Raw genomic sequence first — 18,536 nt, 5'->3', positions numbered from 1 at the left:
TCATGAATTCTCTGCTGCTGTGCCACAGTCTAGTCATCCGGAGCCAATGGTGACCTTTCGTTCCTCCTGGACATGAACCTGACCCAATACATGTACAACCTTAAGACGATCAGTCCTGAAAAGCATCAAGTAGCAATGTCCTACTTGTCTTGGTAAGAAGTAAGAATAGGAGATACACTTTTAAAAATTCAGATAACCTATATCCTCTGTTAAGTCCAGGAAGAAGTGGAGTATCAGCGAATTTCCAATGTCAAGGACATGATGGAGTATTCCCCCTAAGTAGAAGACAAATGGTTGCATCAATACTAACAGGGAATCTTTGGGGACTCTGGAATCTGATTTAGGTAGTATTTGTGTGTCCTCTGGCCAATTAATGGGGACCACAGAAACCTCCCCAGAGCAGAGATTTCCTGGCTGGCCCTGCTTGCTTGCTGCAACCCTGCTAAAGGGTCTGACGGCCATGTTATCCAGCATGCACGGAGCACATTGACGCAATATGAAGAAACTCCGCTCAGCTTTGAAAGTAGTGTCATCACAGGGAAGCCTGGGGGTTTGGAGCTAATTCATGTCACCATCAGCACATAGCGATTCCCTTTTTGAGTAATAAATAGCTCCTGGCTTTCTTCTAAATCAAATGTCTAATTATAGAGTCAGGTAATTATGCAACCTGGCATTCCCTTCACTCACTGAGCGTCATCAGACCCATAGCCACAAAACCACATTTACCCTGTGAAACACTCCAACAAGTGGTATAGATAAAACAACAGGCCTATGGACCACAAGCATACAAGTATTATTATTATTTTTTTTTCAATAATTTTTTTATTAATTATTTTATTTATTTATTTTTAGAGAGGAGAGAGAGAGGGAGAGAAAGACAGAGAGAGAGAGAGAAAGGAGAGACAGAGAGAGAAGGGGGGAGGAGCTGGAAGCATCAACTCCCATATGTGCCTTGACCAGGCAAGCCCAGGGTTTCGAACCGGCAACCTCAGCATTTCTAGGTTGACGCTTTATCCACTGCGCCACCACAGGTCAGGCACAAGTATTATTTAAGTGGGGTGCTTACTTAGAACACTGAGCATGGACATTTTATACATTTACAGGAAATGCTTAATAGAATCTTGTTGGATGAAGAATGAACACATGAACCTGTTTCTTAGCAACAAAAGCTTCCTACAATATAGGAGGCAATTGAATACTTTCTCAAGTAAATTTCACCAGGCGTTAGGCTTCATTAATAATATTTATTTTAAAGATCACTTTTTTTATTGTAACAAATATAAAGTTATCAGTGTTTTACAAATTGTCAAAAAGGCTTTAAGTACAAAAGAAATACATTAGTAAAATGAGAGTTATATAGTATTATTTGGTACATATTTAATACTGCCGACATGCACACTGTATGTCAGAAAAGCTCATGCATTATGGGAAGAAAGAAAAAATAAGCTATACCGGCTATATTGTCTGATTATAAATTCATTGCTTCGGTCAGTTTTCTCTCTTCAGGGATACCATTTACCTGCAGTGTGAGAATGAACATGGGCATGCATGAGGGCACGAACACTTGCAGATTTTGAGCAAAACATATTATAGCAAGGAGTGATTTTTCTATCTTCCTAACACAATTTAAAATCATTCTTGTGGATTTTGGTTGAAAAAAATTGGTTAAAAAGAAAAAGTTCCCATGTAGTCCTCTCCTTCTTGGGCCAAAGCTATAATGTTCTGTGTTTTTCAAAAGGCACGGTCTGAAAATGCCTCCCATAATAAGCAGGAAGAATGTGGCTGATGGCAGGATGTACGACTGTGCCTTTTAATAGTGGTATTTTAGAAAATATCACGGTGGTGGGGAAGGGCTGAGAAAAATTGAGAAAACCAGAAGGGACATTGGTTCTAATGGCCTGGGCCTCCTCCAAAAGTGAGTGCTATTTGTCAGCTTTTAACTGCTCCATTATCCCAGCTAGTGCTTAAGTCAGGATTACATAGCTCTCAGCTAGTTCATTTCTGAAACTTCTGATGACCATTTGAAAGAAAACAACTAACTAACTACAATAAACTTCAAAATATACTCTCCCCTGACAAATTCCATATAGGAAGCTACAAATGAAATGACTGGGTATCCAAGAGACAGACCTTGTGCTCAAGTTACTGTCCCAACGAAAACTGTGTAGTGTTATTCACCACTGTCACCCCATGACATTTAATTAAAAAAAGAAAAAGAAAACAGTGACACTCAGCATAGTAGCATAGTGCTCTGAAGCACTTGGGAAAAATAAATTATTTCATGATAAGCACGCACAAATCTAGTTGCATCTTTGTTGTACTAGGATGACCAGGGTGAGGAACAGAAAAGGTGTTGCACCCAGGAAAATACATCCACAGCGCTGAATCCATGCACGTGTAGGGGCAGAAAAGAACTTAGATACTGAGAAACAAGCTTTATTTTTTCATTCAAATGAATGGAATGGGAATAAACAATGTAACCTGTCCACTGAGCTCTTCTCTCTAGGAGACATGACTCTATTTGATTTTTCATTTATCAGAGGCAGAAACACAACAATCTATCACAATTATAAAAAAAATGCTAGCGTGGCCTTGCTCTCTCTCTCTCTCTCTCTCTCTTAGCACTTAGATCCTCTGAAGAATCACCGAAAACAAAATAAAGGAAGAAAACAACCATGAGAAAATAGTGCACTTTAGTCAATAATATGCTCCAAATTACAGAAAAATACAAGAAAACAAGAAAGTAACAGGCTATTAACTAAAAAGGAGATCAAAGCTTTCTTCACTGAAGCAAAATGCCTGCTCCCCAAAACCTGTTTTAGAAAAATAATTTAAAAAATAGTTTAAACCTGAAATACCCCTAGGGAACTCCTTTGGCTCTTACCACATTTACTTAGACATAAATTTGTTCTTGTAATTGGACATGCTGCCTATTACTAAAATGAAGTATGCTAGTAAGTCTACTTGCTAAAAATCTAATATATAACCATCAAGTAAATCTCCTGAATATCCTCAATGAGGGAATAAGTAAAATCTGGATTTTTAAAATACTCAAAAAATATATCTATTTTGCCAGAAAATGTCTCCCTACTACTTACTCCTTGCTTGACATAATTAAGAATCAGAGGAAAGCCATCTTAAGAAAGATGAAAGTCTATGAGTAAAAAGAAGAGGTTTTAGCATTTCCATTGTAGAAATATTCTTTAAAATTTTTCCTCTTTAAAAAATAAAAGGTACGACATTAGAGGTAGTGGGGATTCACTTCTTTCTTTGCTCCTTAGATAACATATTTATAACAAAGTTTGTTCCATCATCAATCTCCTGAATGCTTACATCAATATATTGAACAGTCTTGCTGAAACATGTTAGCATTTAATTAAAATAAGTACTCAAAATTGTGGGGGAAATTCTGATAAATGTTAGCTTGTAATTAAAATCTGATGAACAACTTCATTATACTTGCCTCAAATCTTTGAAAAGTTGTCAAACGAAAATCTCCTTAAATTCCCGAAAGCAGTAATAGAGAAGATAATTTTTGAATGAAAATAACCAATACGTTTCTATATGTGCCTAAAGTTTTTAAGAGACATACTTAATAGTTTCCCTCCCACAATACCATTATTCATACTCAGAATTCCACATCCAACTTACATTTTTAAATTTTCTCTTAATCTTCCAAAGGAGCTAAAAAGGCATTACTGGTTGCCTGGCAATTAGAACTAGAAATCAACCACTAATTAGAAGACAATCATGAATAAGTTATCTACTCAGTACTGAGATGAATGAAATAATTGGCTGTGGAAATTTTTTAGGGACACTTGAAAGAAATAAACTTAAAGAAAGCAAGTCTTACAGACACAGAATAGTCCAGGGAGAATTGTCCGCCATCTTGTCATTGGTCATATTATAACAGCTTTTTTAAGTGGCATTAGAACAGGCCAACCATTTCTCATTTATCCCCCTGAAGCCTCTGTGATTAGTCACAATGGTTTCCTTTTGTAAGAGTCAGTTTCAAGCTGCTCACTTACTGAGACAAATCCTGGAAGCATCTAAGCTAAGACTCTTTCATACCAAGGCAAAGAATAGGGAGCTTCGCTGAAGGAAGGGGTTTTATTCAATCTTCCTTAATTAGACAGGACCTCCATCGATGCTTGTGCTCTAAGATCATTTACTCTGTGTTTATCACTCTGATGCCAATCCACACAATAATCTAAGCTATTATTCTGAAGTTCTAACTCTGATTAAGGAAAGACACAATTGTTTCGCCTTACTTAGTACAGTAAAAGCTTCATAAATTATATAGTACCATAATTATCTTTTAATCTATTAACTTCATGCATAAATATCAACGTATTGGTACATCCATTTATGTAGCACTCACCTGTAGTCTGCTGTTGAGGAATCTGAGTCTGATGTGGCAAGTTCCTAGAAAGAAATGATTAACATTTTTTAGTAAAACTGTGTTTGCATACACACATGTAAACAACGCTGACATAATTAGAATGAAAAAATTTACAGTGAGAAAGGACCCTAAAAATCATCTAATCCAGCACGCAGCCCACCACCATGAGTTTATGGATGAGGAAAATGAGGTCTGCAGACGATAAATAACAACAATATTGGTAACATTCATGGAGCTGCTATTACATGCTGTATTCTACCTCACAACAAACTCTAGGAAGTGGGTTTGTTATTTTCCTTAGTTTACAGATGAAAAAACAGGCTTTGAGGTCCAAGACTATATAACTAGGCAGTGGCAGATAGAGATGTGAACACAGGGGCTCCAGGCCTTGTGTCTGTAACCTGCACACTTTCAGATCCAGGTTTAGATCACACTGACATGCTCTCATAGAACAAAATATATAACCATCTTCATTCACTATGCTAACCAGCGCTCCTCTATTCCTACGCTGAGCAATGACAGTTGCCATCCACCCAACTGCATGGGTCAAAATGGAGAAGTCATCACTGACCCTTCCCTCTCCTTTGATCCTTGCCTCCAGTCACCTAGGACTCTTGATGATTCTCCTCAGTTTTTCTTAATCTGATACCCTTTTCCCCAAATCCGCAGCTGACTTGGTAGAAGCTATCGTCATCTCTCACCTGGATCTTTGCAACTGAGCTGAAGTGCTTCCTCACGGCCACTCCGCTCCCTTGCAATCCACTGCGCACACTGCTGTCAGATGACCTTCTAAGCCACACATCTGATTGTATCATTCAAATAACACACATATTCTTATTTTCTTATACCTACTAAGTTTCCAGGTTTTTTGGCGTGTCCCAGAAGATCATCAATATCTGGTCCCTGCGTGGAGGCTTCTCGGACCGCCCAGAACAGAACCACCACCACCATGGCCCACTGCCATGTCTTGTACCCAACTAGCTGCCACTTGTCCTTATAACTTCAACTCAAAGTCTTTTAACAGTGAGCCCATATTACTCTTAGAATTTAAAAATATCCCACAGGAATGTTAACTAAATGTTTGTTTGTTAACTACATTTTAACCTATTATGATTTTTAATTAAAATATAAGCTTTCAAGTACCACCCCTTCTATGCCTCCTCACTCTCTAAGCACCGCCCCAAACAGGTTACCATTTAGCATGCTTCCCACGCTGCCTGTCATTGTTTCCCCTCACACGTTTAATTGCCCAAAGTGCCTTAACTGTAAGAACCATCCTGTTTTGTTAGCAACCCTGCCAATAAACATGGGATAAATAATATTTGAATGAATACATGCAAAAGTGAAGATACGTACAGATATTCACATAATGTACGTTGTTTATTAACACTCACATATACCCATTTAGTTTAAAATGCTGATATTAAAGTTGGTTTACAGAAAAGTACAATTTAGCTTTTGTGTGGAAGAAATTCTAGGAGTTAGCCCCTTGCTACAGAGTAGGGTTTAATCCAAGCCAGGGATTTTCAAAGTTTTTTTTTCCCCTCTCTCTCTCTTCAGCAATGGAATTCCTTTTCATTGAAATCCTCAGCAGAACTCTTGATGTACAAAAGAGATAATCATGAGGTTGCCCCAGTTGAAACAAGGGAGCTGGGAATCCTTCCTGCTGTGTTTCCTCTATGCCCCCCATGCGGGGGCCCTGGGGCATTTCTAAGAAATCTCCAAGAAGCGGAGTTCGAAAACCATTGATCTAAAATCATTTCAGCCAGCGAATGTGTTCCAAATACAAGAATCTAAAGTGGAAAACAGTACGTCCTAGTTAAATACTATTTAAACTTTTATTAAATTAATCTATAGGAATGTTACTACGAGTGATTTAATAGAAAATTCAGTTCCATTGAATATATTAAGGAAATAATCAATTCTAATTCAATTTGGGGACGTTATTTAATAATTCATCTCAATAATTACATTCCTTTTTATTATTAACTATCAGCCCTTCTTATCCTTGTGTGGTCTCAGGGAGGCTTTTTAAAACTTTTTTTATATTTGGTTTGTTTATTCTTTCCATTTCCAACAATGTATTTAGGGTTTTGATGATGAAAGTAAAAAGATTAATCTTTCCCACAAAAGTAAAAATCCAATTTCATACACATTGGTGGGGAGTGTATGAGTTTTATTTTAACTTTTCAGCTAAAACTAATTTGGGTCTTTTCTACATTAGAAACTAATGTAACATTAGTTATATTAGTCCCCACCCACTTCCTCATTTCCTGTATCTCTAGGAAACATCTACCTAGCCTATTAATAGATTAAACCAATATATTTTGACAAAATGAAAATACCAAGGAGAACAAAGAAAGCCCTTTAGAAGCCATATATCAAGGATATAAAAATTCAAAATCAATATTTAAATAAAGTTGTTGGAATCCATTCTCCCATTGGTCAGCCCAACTTACCCTTCCGTGGAACATAATTTGAGAAACACTGATCAACATCAATGTACACCGTCATTTCTTTTCTAGCCTTCGTTTTTACCCTCTTCTGTGGCACTGCTAAACTTTCTACAGAGCAATGGACTTAACTGGGTTTGAAGAGAAATGGTTGGTGGAGAAAGTGCCATACACAAACTAGCAAGAAATCTGGAGATGACATATGGGAAAGCACCGGTGTATATTACACTGGTTTGGAGACTTAAGAGTATCTGCAGTGCCTGTCCCAGTTGGTTAAGTTTAAACAATGTGCATGCACTGCTGGCAGCTTCAACTGAAACTCAGATGAGTTATATGAAAGTATGCCAAAGGCATTCTGTAAAAATATGGCGAGATTCAACGTCCCCAGTCTCCAAAGTGTGCACAGACAGTTCTGATTTTGTGGTCGCCCAAATGTGTGACTACATGTGAACCTGTGAATGTTAAAAGAGTTACTGTATCTCTGTTGAGCATATTTGAAGTGTGTGTTCCGTGTAAGAGTTGAAGAGAGGTATCCTCTAAGAGCACCGCTTTAGGCATTCTGGGACAATGCACAATGCCTACCACAAACTCTGCTATAGTTAAGCAGCAGAGAACTCAGAAAATGGAAGCATTTCCTCTCTGGTGAAAGCAGACTGCTAAAGGCAATTATACAGGAGAGTGGAGGCTGACTACAAAGAGGATTCCTATAATCCTTCAAAGAAAGGACCTTTATGAAGTCATAAAACTCTTTAGACTAATTGAGTTATTAATAGACTAACTGACCGATTATTATGTATAAACTGCATTATGTAGAAAAAAGACTTAAGAAAACTCTAATTCTCTAAATTGTTAGCATGAGTTATTTTCTAATTTTACTACCATTAATTACATGCATTTAAATAGAAAATTATGTAAATTAGCCATTGCACAAACTTCATCCTTTAAGAAGGCAAAAGTAATAACTTGCAAATTAATAAATAAGTGATTTGCGGGGAGTACACAATTATTTATTATTCGTACAACTGTTTTAAGGTAATTTGACATTCTTGAATATCCTGTAGAATTGTAATTCTATGAGTAAGGTTGATGATGATCAAACATTATATTCGTATTTTCTTGAAGACTGAAAAGCAAAGAAAGGTTAAGTGGTTTGTATAAAGCTACATAATTTGTGCCAGAGTTGAAAATAAATGACAGTTTGGTTGTATGGAATACAAAACACTTCTCTTTTGAATTAGCATGAAGTCATTTAACTATAAGACGTAGTAATATATTTTTGAAATTTCCCAGTTATTTCAGCAAAATTGACATTGTCCACACCTTGCTGATTTGAACCCTAGAACTTTTACTAAAGGACCAGACCATTATGTAGATTACAGAAGGAGGACACAAAAGACAATGGAATCACCATAATTTTTAACTTCAAAATCTAATTTTAACTAAAATCAATGCATAAAGGAGAAAGAAGACATTCATTTCTTTCTCTTAATTTTTCTACTGCTTGTATAAAGCCAAAAGCAAGACTACCACAGCTCTTAAATGATGCAGTACAAACCTATAGAAACAAAACCCATGGAACAGAAACTGCATTTACTGCTTTAAGTGTATATTTATTGAATTTTTTAAAAAGTTAATGGCTCCAAAATATCCTTGGCCAGTTAACAATTCTTGTCAACAGGAAATAGTTATCTTGGTCCCCTGAAACATTCTCTTCAACTAACTTTAACTTTTATTAAAAGCTAATTTTTGTTTATGGAATTTTATCATAAAGTTAGTTCTTTTTATTATCAAAGGGAAGAAAAATGGAAAAATACTTCCAATAAAAGCTAAACTGATTACTGTAGTTACAAAATATCTTTAATCAAGAAAACTTAATTCTACTTTTATACTTGTTAATTTGCAAAAGATTAATAAGCACAACCTATCTCCTGTTATGCGGGAGACCCAACTACCATGGATTAGGTATTATGTTTTGTATAATAAATAAGGAAAATTTTGGTAGAGCCAATTAAAATCTTCCTCGAAAATGTTTGGGCATTTCTCCCTATCATGCATTACATTCAATCCTGCATGAAGACGCCTCCCACTCAGAAAAAAACTGATAGATACTGATGTTGGTATAAGAATAATGATGAGGTAGATCTACCTTCTAAAAGACCATGTAAAATATTACAAATTTAAGAAAAAGTTATTTTTTTAGAAAACGGAATATCAGGCATCCTCGAGTAACAACGCCTGCCACAAAATTGCCAAATGAGTATAATTTCCCAAGGTTTCTAGCTTTTCCAGGTTTAGCATTTCTGGTTAGGCATTGTTTTCTAATCAGCATGCACATCTCCCCTCTCCACCCCACTCTCAGGCAGCTTAAGGAGGTCTGAAAAGTCTAGTGGCCGATAAGCACAAATCCACAAACAGCCCCAACACTCTAGATAGTGTGCTGGATTGCCCTCTTCACACTTTTCTTTTGCACATAGCCCTCAAGAATAATTAGAAGCAACTGATTCCACTTTTAAAACTCCATGTGGTGGAAGATCATAAATAACAGTCCTTTCCCTAACTCCAACCCCAACAGAAATACCCATCTGGCTTTCTGAATCCCCAGACCCGGGTTTTCTGAGTGTTTAAGTCAGGGATTCTCAACCTTTTTTCTGCTCCACAGGTCCCAAATCCCTAGGAGGTCCCTGAGATCAGTATTAAGGAGTAACAGCTCCACAGGTGAAAGTGACCTTCGACTTGGTTTGGGACGACCAGGCTAGGCTATCGCTCAACATTCACTATAGGACTTAAAATTTTTTGAATTTGGAGATTGATTTACTTAAAAATGATTTGATTTAAATTATTAGAAAGCTTTATCTTTGTGGTACGTCAGTCAAATCTGTAATATATTGTTGATGTTAAATCTTTGGTCAGAAATACAACCTCTAGTCACAACAATGATTTTTTGGGCAAAGCAAAATTTACTTTTTTAAAGAATTGCTTTATAATGTGATGACATTTAGTCACTGCACTACAAAGATTAAAAACTGGTTCAGTATAGATGCAGAAACCCTGGCTATACTAGGAGATGGGGGACATTTCACAGAATATGTGTGTAGTGCTCCTTAAGATTGTCATGGTTGGTAGAAATAAGGAAAGTGGAGGACACTGTCCAGACCAGAGAAGACTAATATACATGATGATTACTGTGTTCTAGACAGAATCCTGGAACAGAAGAAGGAGATTAGGGAAACAACTAGTGAAATCTAGGGGGAAGAAAAGCTCCAGTGTTGGTTTTTCAGTTGAAACAAATATATATAATAAAATACTGTATGGGTTATCTGGAACTCTCTGTATTATCTTTGCAATATATTTTTTTAATCTCCAAAACAATTCCCAAATAATAAGTTGATTAAATAATAACTACATTAGCAAACATTAAATTCCCCTTCCATTTCTCTACTATGTGACATTTTAACAGCCTGTTTGTTCTGTCGCCGTAAACTGAGACGGAGGACCAATGAAACCCGTCCTTTCAGGGCATGTGTTTCCTCTCCAGTTCCCTCACCTTGCCTGTGACCTGACTCAGAGAACCTCCTGATCTCCTGAGGTCAGTGACCACAGATCTACCCCGGATTTGCCAAACTAGGTAAATAATCTAATCTCGGTTCTGAGATTAGCTTTATCTTTTATTGTGTCTCAATTTAATCATCTGCAAATAATGAAACACTCGTTGCTGCCTAATTTATGGTGTCAGTCTGGAGTCTTACGAAGCATTCTAATAAAAAAAAAACCCAAATATAATGTAACTATGGAATTGATAAATAACTGTGACAACCCCTCATTGCACAACTATGAGTTTTCTATACTTAACAATGTTATGAGCTTCCCTATACCTTCTGGATTAACTTGTTTAAAAGACCCAAATAAGTTTCTATGTGGCTCTGAATTTTCTTGAGTCTTGCCTAGAAGCCAGCATAAACGTTTATCCACATCCTTATGTTTGAATATTTCTGGTATCGAGTCTGAAGAATAAACAGAAAATCCAGTAGCTACCCAAGTTATTTCTGAGTGATAAATTCAGTACAGTTAGTATGAATATGTAAAGATGAAATGCATGCCCCTTTTAGGAAGGGTTAATTAATAAATACCAGGTGGCATTACCCAAGCATAAAACTAGTTATCAAATACTATAATTCCTCATCCAATATCTCATTTTAATGTTAAAAATTCAGTTAGATTCAAATGACCAAAATATTTATATATGTGTGTACTTGGTACCAACATAGAACTTTAAAGATAGAGCTATGATTTTAAGGTAAGGAGTAAAAGCTGAATTTATATAAAGGACAGCTGTGACAACCCTGTTACAATAAATTTCCTATTATCTAGCATGGTTAGAAAATGAGGTTAATCACACATTCTAGTTTATACGGAGTAACCATAGAGACCATGCACATTTTATCCATTTCCAAGAATAAGAGAAAGATAATATACACTCAACAATGAAACTACACCAAATGTAATTTAATTTTCGTCTGATGAGTTAGACACACTTGATGATCTTGCAGTGCCTCAGAATAATCATTGTGAACATCATCAATTATCTATGCACCCTATTTATCTAGAAGTACTAGTTAATGGAGTTTTTCCATTAGCAGAAATCAGAATAATAAGGTTTTCTGGACTTAAAAATACACATACGGCAAAACTGTTACAAGTTCAATAAAATAACCGACTGCATTTACAAATACAGAGATGTGATTGACAAAATGACAGTCTTTATAGGGCTATGAAAAGACCAGGAAGATGCATTTGGTTGTAAACTACATAGAAAATTTTATTTTGTTTGTATATAAGTGGCACCATTGCAAAATCCTAACCACAAGAAATCAAAATTACTTTCGAGGAGCTATTCTTATGCTCAATATATATAGTTGAAAGGATAGCTAAATAATAATGAAACTTTTTTCCCCTCCCTTCAACTTCACCAGTAATAGTCTTACTGATTTACAAACATTCAAGTTCTCCTATTCATCACAAATACTTTTCTATTCTAAAATGTGATAGTATTGCTACATTATCATAGAAGCATTTTCCAAACTGTCTTCTTTAAAGAGTTACATTTTCTGACCTGTGACCCATGGATTCACAAAACATACCAACACACTAACGGCCCTGAGACCTCTTCTGAGTTAAAAAAACTAAAAACAAACCTGTTTCTCAAGTGTGTTTGACCATTTCAGTTTTTGAGAACATACATCAACATTTCACTAGCACTCTTGGTAGCCTTAAAGAATTCTTTAACTCTTTTCATTATGAAAATGAATGATAAGGCTGTCCATAATTTTCATCTAAAGAAAGCAGGAGAGATTGTTAAATTGTGAACTATTACAATATTACTGAGATTTTACTAATCTTAGTTATTAGTATCTAATCCTGCTGAAGGGATGATGATTTACTAAATAATCAGAGAACACAGAAAGCCATCTCTTCCATCCAGAACTGCTCAACTTTGTAAGACTCTGATATTTACATCTCTGATAGAATATTAAGGCCTCCAAAACTCAAATTTTAAATTACACAATTTTCCCTATTGTAAATAGGATTTGAATCAAGTACACACACATGCACATACCATACCTGTTCAATACTAAGTAAATGATGTTAGAAGAATTTGGGAAAATACAATAGTTTTAGGGTTCCAAAATGTTTTGGACAAATTTATTGCGTCTGACTGTCTATATATTACTCTTAGTAATTACTGTTTAATTTTTGAATGAACACATGCATTTTACATGGTTATTAAATAAGCCTGACAATGGGAAAATGTTTGCACCCAGTATGGCTCCCAGATAAATCCTGAATCAATAAGAGGTTACCCTTATGTGTGCATGTGGGAGGGAAAGTTTTTTATATGTCCATTCTATTTGCAGAAGGGAAGAAGGAGAGGCTCTCAAAGTCAAACTTGGACCTTCCTTGGGGAAACCGAATTTAAACCTTTTTAACATACAGTTAAAAGAAGAAAAAAAGTTCCATGTTCTTAAAAAATAAATGACAGTTTTATCCACAATTCATTTATATCAAAATTGATTGAGGCACATAACATGGTGTTCTAAAGAGTAACAAGATTTTGCCTCAACTCCTCCCCGATACCTACCTTTGCAGGCTTTCTGGCCATAGTCCTAATGCAGCAGGGAAGGTTTGCACGAACAAACTGTGTTTATAGCCAAAATTGGAGCTACTTGTTTTGATATACAAGCAGATCACACACACAAAGAAATGTAGATTAAACTGGTCTGTGGTAATAACATAAGAGGTTAGCAGAACCAAATAATTCTAATAGCTCTAAAAAGTAATCAATTTGTCGTGCTTTAGGAAATGCTTCTCTTTTCACAATTGTTATTTTATTAGCCCTGTCAATTTCTTAAATATTAAAGTAAATGTCATCTTGTTTGGATTATTGAAGAAAAACACAATACCATTCCGTAAAAGCAATTCTGTTCATTTGGGTCAGCACAGTGGGGCTGGCATCTATACTATCAACGTCCTTCTGGCATTTTCTCTTCGTTAGAAACAAACACACACACAAACAAACACAAGCACCACAATGAAAAGCTCTAGTCTTTATACACGTTAACTAGACTTAGGCATATTAATACTCACTGTCCCAAATGGATACTTACTGCTGCGTCTGCATCAATGGCATATTAGTGCTCTCATAATTGTCTGCGTGTAGAGGAGGTATGATTTCCCCTGTCACAGGGTGAAACACAGGCAGCGTTGACAGAGGCCATGCTATCTCTCTATTCTTGGACATGTCACGAAGTTCTTTGGTAGATTTCTGAATAGCACTATGATGGACCAGTTGAATGCTAGGTCAAAAAGAAATAAAATGACGTATTTAAAATCATATTTTATCCCAGTAGATCATCAATATAAAATTTTTTTTATTTTTATTTAAACAGGAGGACATTATTGCACCGTGGGCTTTCTACAAGTTATCTCATAAAAGGATACATTTCATATACTTCCAACATAGAAAAATTGAAAACTATAAACTAATTTTTAATTAAATGTGTCTTTCATTCAACTAAGCTATAAAGCATTGTGTTAATACAGCCCTAAGTAATGAACTAGCATTCTATTTAATTTCTACGATTAAGATTAAACTACCAGAGCTTTTATATTATTGCTTCTGATAGGGCATTTATAAATACTCACAGAAGTTTCATTTTATGGTAGGTTTTTACTGTAGATTCAGGAAAACGTGTATGAAAGGTCTTTTCATCTGTTCTCTGGTTTATAGAAATGCAGATTGGGAAATCACATAATATAAATGGCAAGTTAATATTCTGAATCTGAAATATTTTAGGTTTAGCTTTTATCTGTATAATCTTAGTTTTCAAACCTTTTTTTTTATTTTTAGTTTCAACCCCTTCTAAATATCTCTATTTAGAAAGCAGCTTTCACATTTATGAAATAAACTATGAAAGATGACAAATTAAAAAAAAGCATGACACACATGTAAGAAGCATGATGAGCAACTGAGAAATGGAAAAGAATGATAAAGAAAATAACAGGAAAGAAGACACTTACTCTGGTGTTTGCATGTTTCTCTTTTCCCTAGAAACAAAACAAAATTTATGAATTAAATAATAGCATTGATATTTGACACATTTAGACTATATGCTCATGGGATCTGGCATGATGTGGAAATGCTGACACTGTCACTATTAAATGCCACCAGGCAGCATGGCCGCCAGGTTTAGAGCATTGCTTGGATGAGTATACATACAGAGATGGAATACTGATGAGAAACATACAGAAAAATGAAATTAAAAAAAGGAGATTAAGAATCAAGCTCTCGGAAATAAATTCTACGACATGATGAAATCAGGCTACATGTAAAAATGGAAGGATTTGTTACTTGCTGCTTTATTAATTTTTACTCTTGACTTTTGTTATCCTGACTTCCAAATAATCTTGGGAGAGTATTTTAATTGACACAGATGTCCTGAAAGTACTAACTAGTCATGATCTGAATATTCATTACTCAAAATTATAGACTCATTTTCATTAATTTAATCCTAAGTTTATATATATATATGGGTATATACATATTTAAACATTTAGATTGTCACCCTGTTTGACAACAGAACAATTTTAAGAATTCTGACCATCACTCTTGATCAAACTAAGACAATTTATTTAGTTAACGTGCAATTACCATTTCAATAGATTCCCAGGTCTCTGCTTACAAAAGGTAGCTTGTATAACCAAAATATCCAGCCTTAGTTTTTGTTGGGACTGTTTTTGCCAGCATGAATTTACAGCTAACCTTAATAATTTTTGAATAAAGTAATTATATTCCCCTAAATTGATTTTTTAGACTCCAAACTATTTTAATTCATTTTTACAGGAGCAAAATACTGTAGTTTGACTTAAACACAATTTCAATTCATTTACAAAGTATTTTAGGACTTAAATAAAACTTGGCTTTTAATGGAATCTTATATGTTGTTATCTTAGCAGACTCTATAATTTTTTTTATTAGTGTTTGAAAGTACTCACACTCCTTCCCGTCGGCAGCACATGATATAAGCAAGTATTAGAAAAAGGACCAATGCGACTGCCGAGGGCACAGCCAGTGTAATTAGGAAATCCGTGTAATAGTCTCTGCTTTTCAAAGAATCAGAAGGGGGTTTGTACTCTCCACCATCAGGTAAAATCCCCTCTCCACGAATCACTTCCTGATAGGTGGACACTTGCTTTGTTTTATCAACCTGATACAAAAGAAGACAATTACAAATCAAATTAACAGCTGCAAACATTATACAATTTTAAGATCTACACATATCAAAACATTCTTTGACAAATTACTAAGAAACCATCTTTGCTAATTACTTTATTACCTTGAACTTGCGATTTTGGATGGGAGCTAGGAAGTAATGAATAAAAGTAGTCAGTTGGAGGCTTTATGTTGGCCTACTTTCTGTGTCCTTCTCACTCTGTATAAAAACATGCCTGGATAGATACATAATAAATGTGTGAATGTAATTGTGTTTTTCTAGTTTCCTTTCTCCAGAACAGAAGTCCTTCACCCTACTATGTAAATATCTTATTTCCTAATGACAAACCTCTAGTGTCGATGTTGACAAACCATAAACCTGCTGATAACCAGGTATGCGGGTGTGGTTTCCAAGGTGAGCAAAGGAGAAAAGAGAAAAAAACGAGAGGCAGTTTCTCAATGATTACAACTTTGATCTTTCTGGCATCCAGTTGACGAAAACAGATTTTTTGGAAAGGTAGTTTGAGGAACATGTAACCCAACTAATTATCATCATTTTACTAAATTCTACCCCAGCATCAAAAACTGCACATTGATACTATATTAATTTACCTCTATATTAACTGCATTGTTTTCACTAAGTTACATTTAGTCATGCTAAGGGTTTCTTTAAAACCACTACAAAAGAGTCATATGAAATTTGTTACTACATTTGTTCCTTACCTCCTCCCTAACAAAAAGTTGGTAAGAATTATTTGGGGCATTTCTCAGTATTCTGTCCTCAAAAGCTTCACTTGAAGAATTTTGTTAACAATGCGGTGCTAGTAAAAACCTTACTTTCTGCCCAGAAATTCATGTTTGCCTCCTTTCAGAATGAGAATGAAATAACTGATGAATTTCCTTTTTTAATCCTGGATGTTAGCACTCTTGTTGTCAAACTTACACTTTGGCTTACTTTGGGGGGGGGGTGTAAAATTTAGGTCCTACTTTGCCATTTCTTTCATATTTCATTTATCATGTTTACTCATTGATTCTTTCACTTAAGCCTCCTAAAATCTTCTGTGGTTAGATGTAACATATAAATAAATGCATGGAAAATAAACAACAAAAATTCCTAACCTTTCTATTTCTAAAGTCTTACAGCCAAAATTAAAATCTTCAAAGCTTGTTATTTTTAAACCTTTAACATTAGATAATATTTCTAAACACACACATGTTTCAGCACAAACACAAGGAAAGGGCACTGCCAGGGCCGCTGTCTACCGACTCTGGTTAGAGGCATCTATTTAAATGAGGAGTGCAGCCTACTTAAATAGAGGCATCTATTTAAATTAGGAGTGCAGCCGCTCAAGTCTTTCAGACCCTTGTACGATTCGCACCATGACTGCCATCCTGGGCTCTGTCATTTCAACATTTATCTCTAATTCACAAACCACGCCATCTTAATCATTTTACTTGATTTAAGAAGGCAAAGAAAAAGCATTACTTTCCTAAGACACAAGTGACATGGAAAGAAGAGGCCAGAGCCCAGGGGCACAGGTGCTAAATTCTCCCCTAGTGGGTCCAGGAAAGTGGCCTGCAGCTGGTCCTCTAAGACGTGAAGTGACAGTTGTGTTTATGTGTCAGTGACTCTGCTCAAATGTCAGCTTTAAACTTAGATCTCATTCAGTCACTGCCAATCATCAAGAGTTGACAGAAGTTAAATCTAAAGGTCCCTAAAGAGGTAAAACAAATTTCCTATCTTCCAGAAAGCAGGAGCAGAAAATACAATATACATTTTATATAGGACATTACATATATATGCATATATGTAAATATATGTATCTTACATCTATATGAAACCTTACCCCCATTTTACTAAGTCTTTTAGCACTGAGTTAAGAAGTTGTTTCGAGTCTGCCTTTATTTGGCTTGTTAGTGCATTTTGTTCATTAGATGCCGCATGTAAGTCAAATTATATGGTATGTGTCTTTCTCTGACTGGCTTTCTTGGGGGTGGTGAACACACAATCCAGTGTTCAGAGATGTGTTGTGGAATTGGGTGCTTGAAACCTGTATAATTATGCTCATCAGTGTTACCCCAGTAAATTCAATAAAAAAGAAATAAAAAGTTGCTAAGAAAGAAATATTTGATATTTACAGGGCTATGGGTAAGACTTGCCTCATTTGGCATTACTTCCTTATTCCTTGAGCTTGCCCTACAATTTGAGTTTCTAGGACACTGAATTAGAGCACAATATTGCTGTAATTCAGGTTTATGACTGTACTCAGGTCTCTCCTTTCAGAGTGGGGTAGTGGTAACCTATCTGAGACCTTTCCCACATGTCACACTGACCCCATCGTCTACCCGGAGTTAGCAGCCACCTGGATGCCCAGGGTGAGTGTTTGGACCACCTGCCAAGCTAATCCAGCCCAGCATCCAATCAAGAGTAGACTGAGAACAAAAGTGGGGATACTCTTTCCCAAATGGATACACTCTCAATGAGCTTGCCAATTACTTAAAAGTCAACAAAGTAAACCCAGGATTTGTTCCTAAAAGCAATTCAGGTTTTAGTCAAATGTTATCTCCTGCCACATCACTTCTAATTACATTTGCAAAAAAAAAAAAAATATATATATATATATATGTATGTATTGTATATCTATAATTCAAACTCACCAACGAAATTTTGCACCAGTCAATGTAAAATTGAGTACGAAATTTTTTATCGCATGTGATTACAGGCTCCATTTCTTGACTGCATCTCAATTGATTCTGTGGATTTTCAACTTCTCGTAAACAAGAAGAAAACGGGACATCTGCACCAACCATGACATAAACGCTGTAAAAATGTGAAACTCTTAGGTTATCCTTTAAGAAAATTGAAAACACTAAAAAACAATCTACCCTGAAAGCAGGCTTTATCCTTTTGAAT

General features: G+C 35.6%; 1 protein-coding gene across 3 annotated transcripts in view; it reads right to left on the bottom strand.

Annotated features, from left to right (window-relative positions):
* Positions 1-1,234: 1,234 nt before the first annotated feature.
* SGCE (sarcoglycan epsilon) overlaps positions 1,235-18,536 on the bottom strand; it is a 70,384-nt gene continuing 53,082 nt past the window's right edge. The window contains exons 6-12 of one of the 3 annotated variants that reach the window (XM_066354176.1): positions 18,281-18,443; positions 15,406-15,617; positions 14,431-14,457; positions 13,518-13,706; positions 4,382-4,425; positions 3,464-3,498; positions 1,235-1,519 (exon numbers count right to left, since the gene is read on the bottom strand). In XM_066354176.1, the coding sequence (XP_066210273.1) occupies positions 1,469-1,519; positions 3,464-3,498; positions 4,382-4,425; positions 13,518-13,706; positions 14,431-14,457; positions 15,406-15,617; positions 18,281-18,443 (721 nt within the window). In that variant the 3' untranslated portion in view covers positions 1,235-1,468. The remainder of the gene's footprint in view (positions 1,520-3,463; positions 3,499-4,381; positions 4,426-13,517; positions 13,707-14,430; positions 14,458-15,405; positions 15,618-18,280; positions 18,444-18,536) is intronic. The other 2 variants (XM_066354174.1, XM_066354175.1) reach the window with 2 other exon arrangements.

Source organism: Saccopteryx leptura, chromosome 12 (genome assembly GCF_036850995.1).
Source record: "Saccopteryx leptura isolate mSacLep1 chromosome 12, mSacLep1_pri_phased_curated, whole genome shotgun sequence".
NCBI classification, from domain to species: domain Eukaryota; kingdom Metazoa; phylum Chordata; class Mammalia; order Chiroptera; family Emballonuridae; genus Saccopteryx; species Saccopteryx leptura.
Note: the sequence above shows the minus strand (reverse complement) of the source record. Positions and strands in the feature narration are given on the sequence as shown.